The 22256-nt window shown below is 34.9% G+C and overlaps 1 protein-coding gene across 5 annotated transcripts in view; it reads left to right on the forward strand.

The window, feature by feature from the left end:
• LOC149805454 (synaptotagmin-16-like) overlaps positions 1 to 22256 on the forward strand; it is a 103878-nt gene that overhangs the window by 31852 nt on the left and 49770 nt on the right. For all 5 annotated transcript variants that reach the window (XM_089950049.1, XM_089950047.1, XM_089950048.1 and 2 more), the window contains one exon: positions 5115 to 5276. Coding sequence is in view for 4 of the 5 variants with exons in the window: in XM_089950047.1 (XP_089806173.1) it covers positions 5115 to 5276 (162 nt within the window). In the remaining variant the exon portion in view is untranslated. The remainder of the gene's footprint in view (positions 1 to 5114; positions 5277 to 22256) is intronic.

Here is a 22256-nt window from a genome sequence, read left to right on the forward strand (position 1 = left end):
ATTATTGTTCTCTTTTATTTTGGAGAATAATATCTGGACAGTCTGAAGAAAGTGTGGCCACCAGAAAGGGCACTTGGGACACTCAACCACACTGCATCTTGTGTTCAAAGTGCAACATAACAATCAATGCATTTATTGCACAATATGGACTGATGAAATCTGGAATATTGCCAATTCCAGATGTGCTTAATAGATTTTGGAGGAAATGTCAATCCTCCTCATTGAATTTTCAGGCTTTTCTCATATATATTCACCCTCAGAAGAACACTGCTAAGTCTCTGTTCCTTATGGGATCAATCTCATCGGAGATAGGTAAGAGCCCTCCCATAGGAGGAAATGAACGTTTGAGGAGTAGATTATGTACCCCCAAAAGGGAGAAGTCTAACACCTCTGACATTCATTAGCGTGATGCAACGTTCCATGAGGAAGGAAGTGCACTGCTTGTCTCAGGATAGCATTATGCTACCTTCTGCAAGGAAGGAAGTGCACTTTGTGAGGAAGGAAGTGCACTTTGTGAGGAAGGAAATGCAATGCTTGTCTTGAAATAGCATGATGCTGCCTGGCACAAGGTAGAAAGCGCACCACTTGTCTCAGAGTTGTGTGTCACACCCTCCCACATGGGAGGAGCAGTACTGCATGTGCTAAAAGATGTCATTAAATCCACAACAACAAAGACATTTTTTCAGTGACCTTCTAACCAAGGTTATCTGGTTTAAGATCAAAGGTCATGATAAAATTTTATATTGAACTCATAGGTGTCTTGTGAACATGTTAACTCAAACACAAGAAAATATATTTGTAACCATATTCATTGTGCTGGAGTTTTCCAGGAATATCAGAGATGGTTTTAATACTTAGCAGCTAAATAGAAGATACGTTTGTATATCATATTCCACCAGTATAACATCTATGGCAGACAAACTTGATCATCAGAGCTGAGACTGATGCCAAATAATTTCTCTGTGGATAATCTTTAAATTTAGAAACTAACTATAGAAACTAACTAGTCAAAATATATTTCCCTTTCTACATCCATGTCACCAATAAAATGTGGGTATAGCAATCATTACTCTAAAACACACCTTCATGCTCCATCTTCCCCAGAGCATCTTGAATCTGAGACAACTTGTCTGCTGGTCTGGTAAATAGATCTGACCAGAGCAGACCTTACACCTTTCAAAACTGGTCTCCAGTCATCATATCTGCAATTATCCAACATCAGTATTGTCCTTTATTCATCCTTCATATAACATCAAGATGGATATGTTTATACTGACACTCTGAACAGTCATACTTCTTTTAATTGCAAGAGAGTCAAGCAACAAAATCAGCCAAAATTGGATTACAGGTCATTATACTGAATGCTATTAAAACAAGGGATAAATTTCATAAATTAAAAGATACCAACAATTATGGATTATGGAGAAAATGAATCAAGTCATTGATTCAGAAGGGAAGGAAAACTTACTATTCCACTATAATATTCAATAGTATTATGAAAAAGAACCCTGGAAAACTTGGGGAAAACCTGCAATGACTTCAGGGGCAAATCTGTCAGTAACATGATGTTTACATGTATTAGCGATGAAAATGGTTATATTCTTACTATTCCACTAAAATTTTAGACAGTATCATGAAAAGAACCCTTGAAAACTCTGAAAAACCTGCAATGACTTAAGGGGCAAATCTGTCAATAACATGCCCTTTACATGTATTAGTAATGAAAATGGCGATATTCGGCAGGAACCTCTTGGTAGTCAGGCAAGAGTAAAAGCTGAGAAAAATTATTTCAAACTAATGATAAAATGAGTGGATGTACAACAGTCTGAAAATGAAAAACTACTTGGCATCATGATAGACAATATCTTGTGCTGGAAAAGGCAAGTTAATAAGGTCACTTTATCTCTTGAACAGAAAATCTTATCTCCCTCAAGATATTCTATAATGCATATACCTTGCCTCATCTAGAATATTGTTGTTTTATCTGGGGTATTAGTGGTACAGAAAATTAGGGATTATTACTGACATATCAGAAAAGAGAAGCTAGAGTTATTCTTAATGTTGATTTAGATACACCATCAAAAAAACTTTTTAAAACCCTAAAGTGGCTTCCATTTCAGCAGAAAACTCAGTTTCAAAAATATTTACGTGTCTATAAAGTATTACATTGATTGGCTCCTGATTATCTTTAATGTAACTTTAAATTTGTGGAAAATGTACATATATATCTAAGATCCATCTCAAACAACAAGTTATATTTACCTAAATCAAATTCAGAGTTTTATAAGAAGTGTTTTGCTTTTCTGGAACCAGACTGGATTTCCATACCGCCTTATATAAAGTCAGCTGACTTGGAACAAGATGTCAACAAGTTTCTACGTCAACAACAGAAACAATCGTTTGTATGATTTGTTTAGTTCAGTGCTGTTTGTCTTTAGACGTTGTGATATCATGTACTTGCATATGTTTTACATTTGTTCACAACTACTCTTTGTATGAAACCTGTATGTACTCATCCTTGAAGCCTTGTGTATATTTTATTGTAGCAGTAGATCAATTGTCTAGCTTTTAATAGCATTTGTTGTCTAAAGACATCTCTTTTTGTAAAAATTGGGCATTATATATATGTGTGGAAGGTCTAGTGAAAGATTGGTCAGTTGACCAAATGAGCTTTTTAAATAATGTTATTATTATTATTATTATTATTCATCTTATCTCCTCATTCCCTCATGAATCTTCTTCCATATTGATTAAACACCTTTAATCGGAATTGAGAGCATGTGTTTTTTTATCACTTCCACTGCAGTTCAGATTCCAGCTATGCCATATTTTCTTCTTTTGACCTAACAGTCATTTTCATAAAACATTGTATTCACTCCCTATGCTTCTGGTAGTGCAGACCAAATAATACTGTTACAAGAGGGTTTGGAGGGTTTACGAGGCTGATGCCGATATAGATAACTTCGAGTACCGTTAGCACCTAACATGCAATCCAGTTTGAGTCCAAAAATGACTTTCACACATTGTTCATCTCAAAAACTTTCATAATTACGGTACCTCCTTCTCTGCTGGTTTTTGGGTCAACCGGCTATGAGAAGTGTAGGGCAAATATTGATTTCACTTTGTTAACAAAATTAATTACAATTTCCTTGACACTGTTTTAGAAGAAAAATGAGTGACACCCCTTTTCTAGGGGAGGTTAATTTCATTGGAACTGAAAACTATCAGTAGAAATACAATCTGTTGAAGTAGCTATTAGCATTGATCTATTACAAGAATTTTACTAAATCCAATAGCTTCAAAATAATGGTTTTCTTCCTTTAGGGAATAGTTGCAGCTAATCCTCTACCAGGCAAGTGGGCTAAGAAGAACAATGATAAATTTTCTTTGCCTATGAACAGTGATTTAGTTCTACATTTAATTTTGATGATTTTTTTTTTTTCATTTTCAAATTTTGCAGTCAGAATGCATGCAGCTTTATATGTATTTGAACACATGCAGTTACATTACATTTGTATTTTAATCATTGTTTACCAGACCGAGCTCTCTATTCATTCTGACGATACTAACGTAAGTTTGTACTGGTGATTCTCAATTTTTGCCATAGATGTCTGCCAGAGGTTATACATGGGCTGCATGTGAGTTGCAGCACATGGAGCCAGCTATGGAATAAAAATGAGCGAAATGGTGCAAATTGAATGTTGTTTCTTCATTATAAATGGCATTAAAATGAAAGCACGTAGATCAGATTGGTGTATATCGAGCATCACCTGTATTGATGATATGCACTAATCTTTCCTATTCTACAAGTGTCCTAAACACAGAAGTAAGTCTACTCCGTACAGGTTTTAGAGAATTTGTAGAGCAACCTTGGAAATGATTAATCACCATTTTGGTTCTGATCAGAATTTATTGCTTAGAATGAAATAAGAAGAAGGAAAAAACATTACCATTCATATGCATATGTGTTCAGTGAGGTATAGATCCAACCTATGTTGAAACTGATATGTGTTAGATGAGATATGGACCCACCCTCTTTGAGGATTGGAATTGTGCCACCTGAAATATTGACCTAGGCTATGAGGGGGCACTCCAGAGAATAATAGAGAATATTGGCATACCTCTATACTACATTCATGTATTGCAGTTTGACTCACAGACTCAATGAACATGGGTATGTGAGAAAGCTTGTCAGTATCTTTCCATGGGTTGGTGGTTCTTCCAGGGGTTCTACACTGGCTGTCGTGTTTACCCTATCATGTGTTCCAAAATATGGCATTACACCCATAACAACAGCAAAAACGACACTCTTTAATCATATGCCAAAATGTATGGGAATTAAAATTTCTATTAACAGTACCTAAGATATTGGCCCAGACTATGTTGGGACTTGAATTTTGTTAGACAAGATATGGGCCCCAGACTATGCTGGGGCTTAATTGTGTTAGACAAGATATGGGCCCCAGACTATGTTGGGACTTGAATTGTGTTAGAGAAGATATGGGCCCCAGACTATGTTGGGATTGGAATTGTTAGATGAGATATGGGCCCCAGACAATACCGGGATTGGAATTATTAGATGAGATATGGGCCCAGACAATATTGGGACTGGAATTGTTAGATGAGAAATGGGCCCAGACAATATTGGGACTGGAATTGTTAGATGAGAAATGGGCCCAGACTGCATTGGGAATGGAATTCATGAACATGAGCTCTGCAAAGCCCTCGCTCGTGATTGTAAATATTAACCCTTGGGGTGGGAGTTTCTAAATCCCATACATATTTACACATTCTGTAAATTCATATTTTGTGGGTAACATTTTAATTGAGACCAGTTTGTCAAAAGCTAGACTTAATGACTATTTGGGCATTCATCTGTATTTACTGATTTGTATGTCTAGATTAATTCAGTGTTAAAGTTTATACTTAGCTGTGTAAAGGGCAGGTTTAATGAAAAGTTTGTCACTTTTTCACTGATTTGCAATATATGATATTTTTGTCATTTTTTATCTTTATTGGTGAATTCAATTTTGTTGGGCTTTTAAATTCTTGGTCTATTGCAATTGTAAACTAGTTTACTGTATACACATATTTCCTAACTGTATATATTCCAGTTCCTATAGAAGCAGTTGCCTTCCTGGGGGCAGTTGGAGCATTCCTGTTTATACTGGTCATTCTCTATCTTTACCTCAACAAGTCCCTCTGCTTTGCTGACTGTGGTGGATTCCCCTGTCTCGTTAAGCCAAGCAAAAGAACAGACAACTCCAGTCTCCTGGGTGAGTACGATGGCAACCATGTTAAACATCAGATGTGTTTATTTGCTGTAGAGTAATGAATAGCTGCCAATGATATTTATTTGAATACTTACACTGAAACTGATATATATATTTTTCATGGTAACATTGAAATGAACTTTCGTATATAAATAGGTAAATCAGGTTAGTAACAGTTGAAAATGAGGGAGAAATTATGGTATCCATTTGTTGAAGGCTCTAGTCCACTAACAGTACTTAATGCTTTTGACCAAAAGTAGGATAAATATTCTGAGGAAATTCCTTAGCAGTTTTTATAGTTACCATAGTTATATCCTGTTAAGCAGATTGACATACCTAACAAAACACATTGTATGGTTTGTGCCCCTGTCCCATTATACCCTTCACTTCCTCCAAAATCCTTCTATCACTATGGCCATCTAGGACCCATTTGAGTAGCAGGCGATACAGTATGTCGGGCCATTGTGAGGGGTGTGTGATAAAGTCAAGTGCCCTGGGTGCCACTTTATGGAGTTTGTGGTATCTTTTCCCAAGGTGGCAGGGGAGGGGGTGTTGGTGGCACCATTTCATCTAGTGCAAACTTGCAATGGCCCTGCCACCACCATCCTTCCTTTAATTAATGCTGATGAATTTCAGGTTACATACAGAATTTGACAACTTGATTGTCATCGATCCATCCTCCTTAAACATCAAATATGAATACTCACCCTCACTAAGCCTTGCCTCAGTAAGTGTGGAGGGAGTTGTGGTTATGGATGGACATCATGTTTGACTGAATGTTTTACTAATTTACTATGGTCAAGGTAGCACAGATTAGATCCTCATTATTTCCAAAAAAATTTCATCAATATACTGATAGTGCTGTTTTTTTGCTCAGATTTAATGGTGCTGAAAATAACAGTTGATTCTTATAAAGGTGATAACAAAATTGTTAAATACCGACTATTTTAACTTGAATCAGCATTATTATTAGAAAAGGAACATGCTAAAAGGAAAAACAAAAAAACAACAAACAACTGAACTTATTAAAGTTAAGAATTACTCATCACGAAAAAAGTGTAAATGCAGACTGAAATAGGACTTCACTGAGTAATGTGGAATCTTAGTACCAACTTCTTGAGGGGAAAAAAAGCCAATTTATTCATACATTTTGCATTAACCTGTTATTAGTAAATTGACCTGATATTTTTCATGCTGTGTACATCATGTTATTTTTAGATTAGAACAACCATTGTGCTAATAAAATAGTTCCAATATTATTTCATTTATAATTCAAATCTTATTGCTACAAAATGATATATTATGGTAATTATCATGCAGACTTTTTGTGTCTGAATTTATCTAATTAAAATTATCTCTGTTTATTCCACAAGATTACATACCTCATGTCACAATGCTTGTGAATATATCATTTTATATGTCCAAGTCATTTCGTAAGATCAATAAATTGTACAGTACTAAATTTGACATACCATACTTCTCAGATGATAAGACCAAATGGCCAACCTATTATAAGTTTTAGAAGTGGAGGATAGATTTTCTGTTCTCAAGTATGACATTGATGGCAAAGCTAGAGCTATTCCATTAAACAGCAATATTTTTCTTTTTGATGAAACATTTTTATCATAAAAACATTTTTTTAAAAACATAATGTTTTTTAATAGAATCCTTTGAGCTTCCACACCGGAGATAGTAGTCTCCTATCATCCAGTATGGTTAGTACTAAAATCTGCATCAGTTCATGTAGCTGCCACAGATTTTGGAGTTGATATTACTTCAGATGACTTATTTTAAATAAAATCCAATATAAACAAATATTAACACTTCATGTGCAATTTATATTCTTTTTGTCCTTAAAGGCACTGGGATGTAATTATCTCCCACCTTTTCAGAGACAAGTGGGGAACATGTATTTGCACTTGTGTTTATCCATCCATCTATCTGCCACACTGTCCCTTTCACTCTTGAACTTTTAAGATTTTGAGATCAGGGGATGAAAGTTGGTATGCTTGTGTATCATCACTAGTTACCATTGTTAAGGTCTTGTCTTCAAAGTCAAGGTCACATATCAGCATTTTACATTTTCCATAAAACTTTATTCGCTCTCCATAGTTAAAAGCCGTTTGAGATTAATAAACTGCTCTTCGTATAATTATTCTTCTTCACAAGAAGGTGTGTAGTGTACCTGATTGGGGGTCCTATCTTCAAGGTCATGGTAATGGCTTAACATTTTACATTTCCATCAGACTTACCCTACTTATCTATAACTTTAAAGCCATTTATGACATAGGGGTGGATACTGATATACACGTACAGCATCACTAGAAGGTGTGACACACACCACATTAGCTGTACTATCTTCAAGATCAGGATCATAGTTCACTATTTTACATTTTACTTAATACTTTCTGCTCTGGTGGCCTAGTGGTTAGAGCATCCACCTTGAAAGCAGGAGGTCATGTGTTTGATCCCCAGCTGAGTCCTACCAAAGACTTACAAAACATGGTACTAACAGCTGCCTCACTAGGCACTCAGCATTAAGAGGTTAGTGTTAGGACTGGTCAGCCTGGTGTCAGGATAATGTGATTGGGTGGGACATCATGCTACATGTCTGCGGCATGATGCCCCAGTGCTAGACATCACTTTAAACTGCCACACTGCAGACATCATAGTGACATGACTGAAAAATTGTTAAATATACATTAAAAAGCCTAATCACACACACACACACACACACACACACACACACACACACACACACACACACACACACACACACACACTTTCCCTTTCTGCTCTATAGCTTTGAAAGTTGTTTGACAATAAGTGGTTAAACTTGTACATCATTACTTGGATGCGTTGCATACCACATTGGGGATCCTATCAAAGTCAAGGTCACAACTTAGATTAAGGCATGAAACTTGGTAGACTTTTACATTATTGCTAAAAGATTTGTTATGTACAGCATTGGAGGTGATTTCTTAAAAGTAAAGGTCAGGCCTCAATACCTTAGTGTTCTATCACACTTTCTCTTCTGCTGTATAACTTAAAGCTGTTTAAGATTAAGGGATAAAATTTGGTATGCCTGTACAGCATCACTAGACATTGTGTTGCATACCACATTAGAGGTAAAGTTTACAATTATTTTTTGTTTTCCAATACACTTTCTTTTCTACTCTAGTTGTTTGAGACCGCTCTGGTGGCCAAGTGGTTAGAGCATCCACCTCAGAAGCAGGAGGTTGTGGGTTCAATCCCCGGTCGAGTCATACCAAAGACTTACAAAAAATGTTACTTACAGCTGCCTTGCTTGGCGCTCAGCACTAAGAGGTTAGTTTTAGGACTAGTCGGCCTGGTGTCAGGATAATGTGACTCGGTGGGATATCATGCTACATGTCTGCGGCATGATGCCCCAGTGCTAGACATCACTATAAATTGTCATGCTGCAGACATCTTAGCGATATGACTAAAAAATTTTTAAAGCTACGTTAAAAGTTCTAATCACACACACACACACAAATGCCTTGTTTGAGATTATGATCAAGCAAACTATACACGTCATTAGCAGATGTGTTATATACCACATTGGAGGTCTTTTTAAGGTCAGTGTCATTCAAATCATTAATCTCAAGTTGTTATGCACTGAATATTTTTCTTACACTCCCTTTACCACTCCCACTTAGGAGATATTAGATATGAATTGATAAAACTTGGTTTAGCTATATATCGTCTTTAAAAGGTGTATAATGTACCACATTTTGGGGGGGCTATTGTCAAGGTCATAGGTCAGTAGTGTAAGCTTCAGTAACATTTGCCCTTCTGCTTTCTTACTTTCTAGTTGTTTAAATTAATGAAGTTTGATAAAATTATATATTTTCTGTATTGAACATTTGAGGTCGTAACCTCAAGGTCATGATCAGAGCTCAATATTTCAATATTTTAAGGTTTCTTTTGTTGAAACTTTATTATAAAAGCTGTTGGTACAGTGATGAAGTATGTTTGCATTTTGTATATCACTGACAAGGTTTTATAACCAAGGTCAAGGTCACTGCTCAGTTAATCTGACCACTTTTCTACTTTTCCTCTAGTTTTCATTGAGATAGGACATTGAAACTTCATTACGTTTGATGTCAGGCCAGTAACTTTATGGCATTGTCTCAGATTTTATAATTGTAAACTTGTATGACCTATGAGGTAGGCAGAGGACAAAAACTGACTGAATTTTGTTATTTTATGATTTGTTTGATGCAAGTTTTTGGGACTGGACACTGCACAAATTGCATTTGTTGTTTGCAGTTTGACTTGTCTTATAAGTGAGTATATATGGTACATAAAATAATGTTACAGTAAACTTTATGATTCACAGTTTACAATACTACTTTTTTAAGTTTAAAGGGTATGTATTCTGTTTGAACGACATGTATTTTATATTTGTATCTTTCTTACTCAGATCAGTACACATGCAAATTGGAAGCATTTAGGAGAATAAACAGTTATCCAAGCAACAGCAATAAATGTACCCACAACATTGAGCTACAAGGCTGATGCACTACACTTGTTTGTGGAAAAAAATCAGCAGTCTTTGTTTGTTTGTGTTTATATCCAAAATATTATTTGTACTTTTTCTCTCACCAAAGCTTTCTTGGTTTTCTTTTCTGAAATAAGAATTATAAATTTCATTTAACACTGACATGAAATAATAATAATAATAATAATAATAATAATAATTATAATAATGGTGGTAGTATTAGTGGAGTGTTGATGGGTTATTCAGAAGAGTTTGTATCTCAGGTACTTCTGAATGGAAAGGCAGATCAGCATAGGGTTTTTCACAGAAAGAATAATCTAGTTGTCTGGTTGGTCTTAGTTGAATTGGTGCCCAGCTGACACCCATTGTGGCCATTCTAGTGACCACCATGGAAATCTTGTTATCATGGACACTCCTTCTGAATGGATAATCACATCAACATGGTTTTTTTTAACAAGACTACTAAATGAACTGGTGCCAGTTAGACATGTATCTAATAGCATATATACTTGCTGATAAGCTGAGTAAAACTGCAAACATCAAAGATCCTGATTATTATAATGTTCTGGCAGATCTGGTCTTTGCAGTTTGGAGTTGGACTCATAAGCAAGTATTTATAGACTGTATCTAGCATGCAGTCTCCAACATAGCAACAAAAAAAGGTTTTGTTGCTAGATTTAGTGTGTTGCAGTTTCATGGGAATATCATGGGGATGGTTTCAGTACTCAACAGTTAAAAAGAAGAGACTGACTTTTCAGAGATTCCTGGTAATGTTATTTCCAGCTAGTAGAATGTCTGTCCCTTTGATGGGTGCTTAATTGTTTAAACAATAGCACAGACCGACTATTTTTGCAGAGCTCTCCTCTGCAAACAGTAAAAAGTTAATGCACTATCTTTAAACAGGACATTGAAATCACATCTACAAACATTAAAGTTTAAATGATACGTATTTAATTGATTCCATTTACACAGATGTGGCCGCAGATGTGAAAATCTCTGCAGATTGATCTGTTACAGACATATTAGATGTTATAAGGATGACTGCTGTGTAATGTACTGTTTGTTTGGTTCATCTGCTAGCTGGGCTGAAGTAGAAATGCATGGGGTTTATATTAGCTAGTACTGTATATTGATTAGAGTAAATCTCTGTGTGTGTTGGCTTAAATGTACTATGTTTTTACTTGACTATACCAGATTTGGTGCAAGATTAATCTCTGGTGTCTTTTGTTAATTGAACACAGGGTCTGGAAAAAACATGACTGGAAGTATAGTTTCCTGTGTATATGTGAATGATTTGAAGCCAGAAAATAAAAACGGTTAATATGATGATAGGGGTGGGGGTTGTTTTGCATGCTCATGGTAAATGACCAAAACTGCTCATAATTCAGTCCATAAACTTGTTTTAGCAAGTATGTATGATGGATCATTGAGCAGGCATCGATACTCTGTTGTTTTCCAGTAAAATGGTTGGTAAATTAATTGAAATATAAATTCAATTAAGAAGCTTTTGTTAGACCACTACATTGTTACTTGGGAAACACTAAATCTCGAAGCTAACTGTATTTGTTGAACTCTGGACTTCATCATGCCTGGGGTTTCAAGTTTCTCATTTCTGTATTTTGTTATCCATTGTAAATAATCACTAATAAATCTGTAAATCTGCATTGTTCACTTACCTGATGACAGATTTTACTTGCATACAAGTGCAGTACCATATTCCATTATCAATTAATACCACTAGTTAAGCGATTCCTTCTAATTTTTGTTTCCACTTCCATTATTACAAGAATCACATGGCTTTGTAGTGGTATTTACATGCTAGTTAAATATGCTACATCTGTATTCATTCATTCCAAGATAACACCTGTTTGAAGTCAAGATTATGCTGACCAGATCAGATTAGTGAGGCTACTAATAGGGAAATGAGGCTACCCATGGGTATTATGAATACCGAACCATATAGTTAAAGGAAATGCAAGGTGGTTACTTTTGTAGATTTCTAAGTCAGTGACATTTTTCAGCTTGCCAACAGAACCAACAGCAATTTAAAGTACATCTAGCATGAGCAAAGATCAAGAACAGTTGTCACCTAAGTACAGGAAGAGTACATGCACTTTAAACAAAATTTATATTGTTGGGAATGGAGAGGTCTTTATACTTGCACAGAAAATTAAACAGCATGCAAAATGGTCATTCTTGGGATTTGGCCTAATAGAGACTATATATTAATAATAATGAGGACTTTGTATTACAAAAAGCAAACACCATGAAATTAGAAAACATAAAAAGAACATGCTGAAAATATTTAAGGTAGGAAACATTATTAGGTCTTTATGTTTGTTCTTGCAGTTGAAATAAGTGAGTTTTAAGAGCACTCATGAATGGGATCACTGTCTCTTTGTGTCTAAGTTCATTGGGCAATTCATTCCACATTGCTGGGCCCTAGTATGCAAAAGAATGTTGTCCATATGACTTTGTTTTCATAGTGGGAATAATGAGCATACGATTGTCAGAAGAGGATCGTAAGTATCTTGCTGGTGTATACACATGGGTGAGGTTGGATAGGTATGTTGGACTGGAGTCTGTCAGTGAAACGTTTCATAGAGAACAAATTTTGTGTTTGATTCTGGATCAAATGGATAGCCAGTGTAGGGTACAGACCAGCGGGGAGGTGTGCTCTGATCGTGGTACTCTAAGTATGATCAGAGCAGCTGTGTTTTGAACATTTTGAAGTTTTTGGAGTAGATATTGAAATGAACCAGTCAGAATTGAGTTACATTAGTCCAGTCTTGAAAGTACTAATGAACACACAAGTGTTTTAGTGGCATCAACTGAAAGATATTTGCGAATGAAACTGATGAATCTCTGCTCAAGATATGCAGCCTTACATATGTTCATGACATGTTGGTGCAATATGAGAGTACTGTCCAGAGTTACACCTAGGTTTCGCACTGGCCGTGTGAATTTAATGTTTGTGTTGCTGATATTCATTGTTTGAGGTAAAGGATGTGAATAAGAAAGTCTTTATATTGTGATCAGAATGGCCTCAGTTTTATCATCATTAATCTGCAGCTTGTTACATGTCATCCATGATTTCACATCAGAAATGCACCTCTCTACACCTTGGATGGTAGCATCAACTTCAGTTCGGTGGCTGGATTTGTATTTTTGGGTGTCATCAGTGTACAATTGGTGAGACACTGGATGATGATCTATGACACTTGAGAGGGGCTGAGTGTACAGAATGAAGAGAACAGGTCCAAAAACAGACCCCTATGGAATGCCACAACATAGATCAGCTGGGCTGGAGTGTATTCCCTTTGATTTGTGTCCTGTTGACCAAGTAGGACTTGAATCACAGTAAGGCTGTATCATCAATGCCAAATACATGCTGGAGATGGAAAAGTAATATATCATGGTCTATTGTGTCAAATGCTGCAGACAAATCAAGGAGGATGAGGACTGTAATCTTTATGCTATCCACAGCAGAGAGAATGTCATTAACTACTTTTAGAAGAGTAGTTGGAGTGCTGTGGCAAGGGTGATATGCAGATTGTACATTGCTAAACAGACTGTTTGAATTCAGATGAGATACAAGCTGAGATAGAACAACCTTTTCTAAGATTTTTTGATAATAATGGGAGATTAGAAACTGGGCGGTAGTTCTTAAATTGTTATAGTTGCGTGTGTGTTTCTTCAGTTGAGGCTTTACAATGGCAGTTTTGAAAAATGATGGGAATTCCACGGATGAGAGAGGTATTAATAACATGAGATAGTGAAGGCAGTAGTGATGTTGGAATTGGATCAAGTTCACATGACTTTGGTGCACTCATCATCATGATTGTACATACTAAATCCATAGAGACAGGTTCAAATGCTGCTAATGGTTGCCGCTGAAATTCTGTATCCCAACTGTATGGTGACGATGAGTCAATTGAAATTGTGTTGACAAGCTTATTTCTGATGGTTTGTACTTTGTCAAGGAAGAAATTTGGATATAACTATTGTGAATCTTTAAACCCTGAAGGAGTAGGGTATGTATTTTCATAGTTTAATTTTACTGTTTCATTTATTAATGTTTTCTCTTTTTTATTATTTTTCATGACAAAATAGTTTCAACACTTTGTCTATTTTGTACAAAATGGTTGTATGTCACAAATTAATGGTGAATATTAGATATAATTATGTTTTGGTCCATTATTCACATGTTTAACACATGCTATGTGTGCCAATGCGGTGTCCAAAAAGTTTCATATTAAAGAAAAACAACAATAACCCCAAAACAAAAGAAAGAAAACAACACATCATGTTTTAGTTATTTACTAAAATATGTGAATGTGTTAAGTATATGTTTTCCTTTGTAAGACTGTAAAACATCTAAAAAAATTTTAGGATTTTACTTGTTTTCTGTCTGAATTTTACCTAATTTCTCAAGTCCACTAAATATTTTCTCATTGTTGAGTGAGTGTGTTTTATGTTTACTGGCTATCTGAATTAAATATCTTGCCTGGGGGTTTGCATCCCACTCAAGTTGTCATGCCAATTATATTAATAATGTAGCTTGCCTGGAGCTGGGTGATTTACCTGGCTACTTTTAAACAAACATTGTATCCCTGTTGGGGGAGGTCCTCCAAATCCCCTACCTACTTTGGTAACTCACCCTCCCAATTTTATGGAAGCCCTGAAGCGAATTGTAGACTTCAGTATCAGCATTCCCATTTTTGTCAAAAGTCTCTCTAATATCAGCATGATGTCTTTCACAGAACCAGCTACAGCATAAACTTAATCATCCCAATATAGATACAGATTTAGAATACACTTGAACCTGTCTTGAAAGAACACCCCTTCTGCCCAAGAATAATGCTTTCTCAAGACAGGTGGTTTCTCATAACTGGTCATAACACTATATAATCAATAACTCTGCACACTGAGATCCTGGTCTCTCAAAACAGGTGGTCTCTCATAGCAATGATCTCTCAAGACAGGTTTTACTGTATAACTTACACAAGCAATTTACATAAACATAACAAATTCGGCTACTATAAGGTACTGGCCATTTAACTTTTGAGGGGTGAGATTTTCTATTGAGCTGAAATATATCTTTTATTTTAAGATAATTAATATGATTTCCAAACCATATCATGGATGTAATAAGGTGTTATTTTTTATTAAACCATGCCAAGGTATTTTTAAAGCCATTGACAGACAAAAATAAAAAGTGTCAGGCAGCCTGCCCCAAAACATTGAATTGTTGGCTGGCCCCAAATATATATGCAGTATACCATGGTACATTCAGAAAAACTGGTACAAAATTGTTTGTGTTACCTAGCACTAGGAAATAGGTTGACTAAATTTAATTTTTAGTGGGTTATATGAATATTAATTAATCTTTTATTTATAGAAACAATTTTTTGTCAAATAGATAAATTGATGTTATAAGTTTGGAAGATAGTTTGAGTAGGTTTGTGTTTTTACATTGCTCCATTTAAAAAAAAAGCCAGCATAAGTGAAATGGTCAGTTGTCAAGTTGTGTTAGTCAGGTTGGGAATATTAGATCCACTCTTGGGTTTCTCATTTTATAACAATAGGTCTAATCCAAGCCATGCACAGGCAGGAAATCAAGTTATGAGTATCACATGACACTGGTGGAGAGAGTGAGCATGTGTACGAACATAACTGCAAGATCAAATGAATTATTTATTTGCACATTATTGAAAATGGCTTTAAAAACGTGCTTTAGAATACCTTGTTAAAAGCAGATAAAGATGCTCAGCGGAACATTTCATCGTTATGTGTATGTGTGCGTGGCTGTTTCTGAGCTGAAAGCTTCAAAAAATTTCAGTCATTGCTAATTATATAGATGAATCTACAATGTAATCATCTTATTAATGCTGAGAAGCTAGTGTCAAAACATTTAATTTGATCAAAGATTTTTATGTGAATATAGTACCAGAATTACTTGTATGATAAATTATTTTCTAAACTTGTGCTATAATAAAAGATTTATATATTTTTCTTTGCATGTATAAGAGGGTTCCCGATTGCTTTACTGAAACAACTCTCTCACAATTTCAGTCAGTGGATAAGCTTCCGTTTTGTTAGTACTGTATTACATGTCTTTCAGGGTCTCATGGTGCTATATGTATGTATACAAAAAAGTAATTCTACGTACATGTATGTATCTATCTACTGGTGTCTATCTTTCTCAGTCAAGTATTTTCCATGCTAGTGAAAATGTGAATTATGAAAGTACAATAAATACCTTGTAGAATCCTTAATTGTAATAATTTTTGTATTAGTTCTAAAACTGCTGCACTTTCCCCCCATTATAAGGTAGTTCACTATAATGCAGTTTTGGATTTGATGTGGCATTGTTACGGGCGAATTTTAAAAATCTATCAAAAGCCATGTGCATGACTTGAATAAGATAAAATCACAATTGGCATTTGCCAGTAACATAACGTGTCCTGAGTTAAGAGTGCTTATTCAATATAACGTGTCCTGAGTTAACAGTGCTTATTCAATAGTAATTTTTGTGAAAACTGTTTGCTTTTTGACATCATTGGAAAAATTCTGTTGATTGTTGTCAAAGGGTCTGTCACCAAGGTAATATGCCAAAAAGAAGACATGACAGGTGTGTCAGTTACAATACTCATTATTTTTATTTCAAATGAAAAGTAACTTAGCCTGAAACGGACAAAATATTCCCAATTTCTGTTATGCTTGGAAAGAAATAATGTGTAGTATTCAATAATTAGTAGACTTACAGGTTTAGTTGACCTTTTCTTTTGAAATCCCAAGGTTAAGAAAAATGAATGTGGTGTATATTTTTATGTTTAATGGAACATCCTATTGTATTGACATTTTGGCAGCTTGTTTGGCAAGAAAACATATTCCCCTCCCCAACATCCTTTGTCACTTTGTAGAGAAGAAGCACTCTGTCAATTAAAGCTTACTGTTGACCCTTTTTGTTGCTTATCAAAGTAGGAAAGTGCTAGACAAAAATGCTTTAAATTGGGTTATATTTTTATGTGGTTAATAAATAATGTGAGTTTTATTTCTAGGTTTATGATTTATATTTCCATTATTATTCACTTTTTACGGGTTGTGTTAAAGAAGGACATTGAAGTAAGAGGTAGTAAAGACACCCTGTACCCTCTGCCCTTCCCACCCCCAAAATTAAGCATCTTTTCTAAATGTTGACTGTTATGTATATTTAATTTATATTATTTTTTGGCTTTTCTTAATGAATATATGTTATATATTGTTGTATTTTGTACTTGACCTTGTCCAGAATCAAGTTCATAGTGTATCTGACCAGTGACATTTATTTTGTAAACAGCAGAATACATAGATACAAATTTTCCCAATGATTGTGGATTAAATATTCAGATCATTATCAATGGAAGTAAACATGTTTACTTCTATTTGAATTTAGAATATTAATTTTTCACTTGGAAATTCCTAAACTTGTTGACAACTTTGAATGTTTTAGCTCTATTATTGTGTCTTAGCTTTTTATATAATATTGTTTACTTGAATAATTACTCATTCTTGCTTATACATCTTGAAGCAGAATTAGTCTTTTTGTTGTGTTCAGTTTTTCTTTTGAGTGGATTTATTTATTCAAATTATTATTAACTGGAAATACAAAGAGTTCATCAATAATATTTATGGATTGGAACATTAATTTGGAATTATAGTTAGTTCAGACAGGGACATTTGGATTATGTTACTGTGATACATCAAGAGTTAGCACATCATCACAATCCAGGCCAGTTCACATTAGCACATTTGAAAGACAGACACATCAACACATTCAATATCAGAATTTATTTGTAATGCCACTGGAATTCAATTGAAACTCATACATTTATACTTATGATGGAACTTTTATGACAATTTGGGATTTAATTCACAATACTATAAGTTATTTTTAATTTTCATTTTATATTTTAGGGAAATCATTTTTGTTGTTGAAGTTTACAACACTTATTGGTTTTAATGCTTTTCTTTTGTTTAGCTTAAGACCATAGAGTCATGACAAGACAAGTTTTAAGAAGAAGACTGTTATTCAGTCTGAAAAATCATTTACAGATTGGAATGGCGAGACTTTATTTCAGTATTAAAAGGGTGGGGAGATTTCCAAGAGAAAGAAACTAATCATATGTGATGGTCTGATTTAATTCCAGATACAGATATGTAGTTGACTTTCTAGCTATTCTAGCTCAGACTTAGGCAAAATTTAATTATCAAGTTACGTGCAAAAGAAGATAAAATACACATATATAGGATACTTGCAGATAATGAAAAGTTGAAATTTATTCATTTTGAAGGAAGAATGTTAAAACCAAGGTAATGGCATAGAAAAAGGAAATAATACCAAATAAATTTTAAGTAATGTCTGACAATACTGTAGTTGACATATTGTAGAGAATAAATATTTTCTACATAAAAGGCTGAATACATGAAAACTCTCTGTAAAGAATGATATGAATTATAGTATTCTTTCTGAATAACACACAATGCACAGGTTCAATAGACACTTTATTGTACATATAAAATAATCTTTGGCATAATGGGGGCAAGTCCTGTCACAGCACACTGCACCAGACTAGTTCTGAATTTATTCCATAATAATACCTCAGGAAGAGATACCTGGGGGAGTTTGTAGGGTTGTGAAGAGTGTCTGACACCTGTATGTGGAGCCGCAAGGGGCTGATACGAGGAATATAGGGACACTGATAACCGAAACAAGACAAGTCCGATCCTGGGGATGCTATGATCACAAACATCAGCCGATACTCCATACATGCACCTTAGGAAGCAGGTATGAAGTATATGTGGGCATAATAGTTGAGTACATTTAAGTGCTGACACAAATTGGGATTCAAAAGCAAAGTTGTGAATGCATGAAACTTGGTAATGGCCCAAACGAAGTGAAGGGAATGCTGTGACTATGGAACAGTGTCACTGTAACAAAGGCCCCCAATTTAAAGGAAATGCAAGAATATATACAGATAATAATGAATGAAAATGCAAAAAAGAAAGAACTTGTGGAAAATGCATGAAATAGGCTTGGAACCACATGATAAGCCTGATGTGCTTTTAAACAGTTTTCATTATTTCTGTAATTTTTTTTTTCAAAGAACAGTAATGGTTTTGTTTTTTTTTATAAAAAGGAAAGAAATCTACTCTACATATATACATGAGCCCAGCTGGTTGATAATGCAGTTTGTGATCAACTAGAGCCCTTTCTAAGGTGTAAACTTGCTGTTTATACAGTATTGGTGATAAAAGTCAATCCTTGTAGATTGGAACCTAGTTTGTGGAGTTTGGGCTTACAGTTGAGGTTCCATTCCTCATTTTGTCAGTACCAGCTATTTCATCCATGTAGATTGGAACCTGTTTTGTGGGATTCACACTTTCAGTTGAGGTTCCATTCCTCATTTTGTCAGTACCTGTTACTTAATCCATGTAGATTGGTGCCTGTTTTGTGGGATTTGGCCTTACATTTGAGGTTCCATTCCTCATTTTGTCAGTACCAGCTATTTCATCCATGTAGATTGGAACCTGTTTTGTGGGATTCACACTTTCAGTTGAGGTTCCATTCCTCATTTTGTCAGTACCTGCTACTTAATCCATGTAGATTGGAGCCTGTTTTGTGGGATTTGGGCTTACAGTTGAGGTTCCATTCCTCATTTTGTCAGTACCTGCTACTTAATCAATGTAGCTTGGAGCCTGTTTTGTGGGATTCACGCTTACAGGTGAGGTTCCATTCCTCATTTTGTCAGTATCAGCTACTTAATCCATGTAGATTGGAGCCTGGTGTGTAGAGTATGGGCTTACAGGTGAGTTGGTACCATACCTCATTTTGTCAGTACCTGCTACTTAATAATCTTATATTAGATGCATCTATTTATAGAGATGAGATATATATCTAAGTGTATCAAGCATAAAATGTTTAAAAATGTGCCCTGTCTGAGACAAACAAGAACAGGATGATAGGTTTCATTATTTGCCTATTGGTTTATGTGTGTGTGTGTGATTTTGATTTTTTTCATAGCTTTAAAAAATTTCAGTCATATTGCTACGATGTCTGCAATGTGGCAGTTTATAGTAATGTCTAGCACTGGGGCATCATTCTGCAGACATGTAGCATGATGTCCCACCCAGTCACATTATCCTGACACCAGGCCAACCAGTCCTAACACTAACCTTGTAATACTGAGTGCCTGGTGAGGCAGCTGTTTGTACTATTTTTATAAGTCTTTGATATGACTCAGCCAGGGTTCAGACCCATGACCTCCAACATCTGAAGCTGCTCTAACCACTAGGCCACTGGAGTGGTCTATTAGTTATTTAAAAACAGACAAACCTAAACTTGACTAATGCATTTGCTCAGTAATAGGAATACATAAACCAGCTTATTCTTTTCCAGACAGAAAATACTGTATGTACTCGCTTACAAGTTGAGTCAAACCACAGGCAGCAAAGATCCTGATCTGACATAGCATAATGCACCTACAAGTCAGGGTCTGTGTTTTTTGTTCTACTGATTATTTCTAACAAAACTGAACAGACCCATATCTGGTGGCACATTATGCAGTGACATATCTGAGTCTTTGGTCTCGACTTATAATTGTCTATATATGGTACATTGACTGTGTGATGAGAATTCATCCTCCTATTGGGTAACTTTCAAGAAAGATCTCTGGTTCTACCAGTGACCTTGACACATGTGCACTAACCCTTATTCCTTTTCACTGAAGGCAAGATTGCCATTGCTTCAAGTCATGTCAGGAACTGAGAATTTTGATCATGTGAAATTACCCTTGGTTGAAGTTTTTATTCCTTTTTGGAATTAACTCTTTCTAGAGATATTGGCTTTTTTGTTATGTTCTTTTTATTACCTTGCGTTTAGGTTATTGTGTAACGCCTTAACTATTATTGTGTTTGAGAATTTATTATTCCTTTTTCTAGCTTGATTAGGAAGTTAGTTTTCCCCTGTCCTTGCCGATATGGTCTGCAGACTTGCATTGATTCTGTTTCATTGTTCTGATATAGTAATAAATCATCAGAATTCATTTTTAATTTAATCTGACTTTTGTTTGTTTTTTTCGTTGAAAGATGGTTGCAGACCTATTCTTCCTTAATTTATGTGCTTGGTGATTGGACACCTTTCATTTTAATGCCAATTTGGATTAGTATACCTTATCATTATTACCCTATTATTAGCATCTTAACAAGCTGGCTTTTTGCTAATTTACTCAGTAATAGTGTTGTAAAACAAAAACATAAAAAGCATTGCTGACTAATTACAATTAAAACATTTGTTTTAATTCATTAAATATAATTGACCCTGGAGAATACTATATTTCATGTAATATTTCATACTGTTTAATTTTTCATATAGAATGTAGCTGTCAAAAGTAATTATTATTGAATGTATCATATTTTTCCATAGATAGCACTTTGTGTTTTTTGTCATAGCCTTTAAATTTTCATACTATTGAAGATTTACTTTTGCAAGAAAAGATTTTAAAAATATTGCCACTTATTTCCTATTACAAAAATGAATGAGAGATTAAAATCATATACAGCTAAGATGGGTTTGTTTAGTTGTGTTTTATCTGGTTTTTTTTAAATATGTATTTTAATGTCTATTTTAAACGGCTTCAAAAATTTATCAAGGTATGTGAGGTGAACAAATTGGTAATCATATGTTATAAATGATGATTAACTTTTGGTAAGCTCTTAAGTGAGGCATTGAGTAATGGCACATGAGACAAAAATATTAAAGAATCACCATTTATAGTCCTGAGGTATGGTGAGAGATAAGAGATTTTTAATTAATTTAACATTTGTGCCTTATCCAAGGGCATGAACTGGTCCATGCTCAGTTAGCCATGGGAAGATAAACAACAGAAGCGAACCTGTTTACAGTCTCTGGTATCAAAAATCCAGAATGCTGGGATTAATGTTCTAGCCAACTGTCACTACTAACAGCTAGAATCTGATCCAGGCACTGAGAGTGAAATCATAGTGATAGAAGTAGCAGTAACTTGCCTTCTGTGGTCAGTGGTCAGGTGTTTTTTTAACCAAACTGTAGTTTTTGCCTTCTTTAAGCAGTCACTGCGACATATCTACAGTGACCACTCAGCCTGTGCAAATTGAAATTTTGTTTCATGAGAAAGGTATTATTTAGATAAAGGAATATTATGTGAATTAATATGCAGACATTTCTTATCTTGTTTGTACTTATAACTCCAATTGCGTTGACAGTAGCGAATTAAAGCCATCTCTGAATAATAGTTTATCTTTGAGAAGACATATAAGACACATGTTCTTCCATTTTCATTAGGGTCAGGGGTCATTCATTATTTAAAACATGTCTGTAAAGTCAGGTAAAGTTTTGGTTCATGGATTGTAGAGAATACCCATATATGGCTACTTTG

Source organism: Sinohyriopsis cumingii, chromosome 2, assembly GCF_028554795.1.
Source record: "Sinohyriopsis cumingii isolate HCF-2022 chromosome 2, ASM2855479v2, whole genome shotgun sequence".
Classification (NCBI taxonomy): Eukaryota; Metazoa; Mollusca; class Bivalvia; order Unionida; family Unionidae; genus Sinohyriopsis; species Sinohyriopsis cumingii.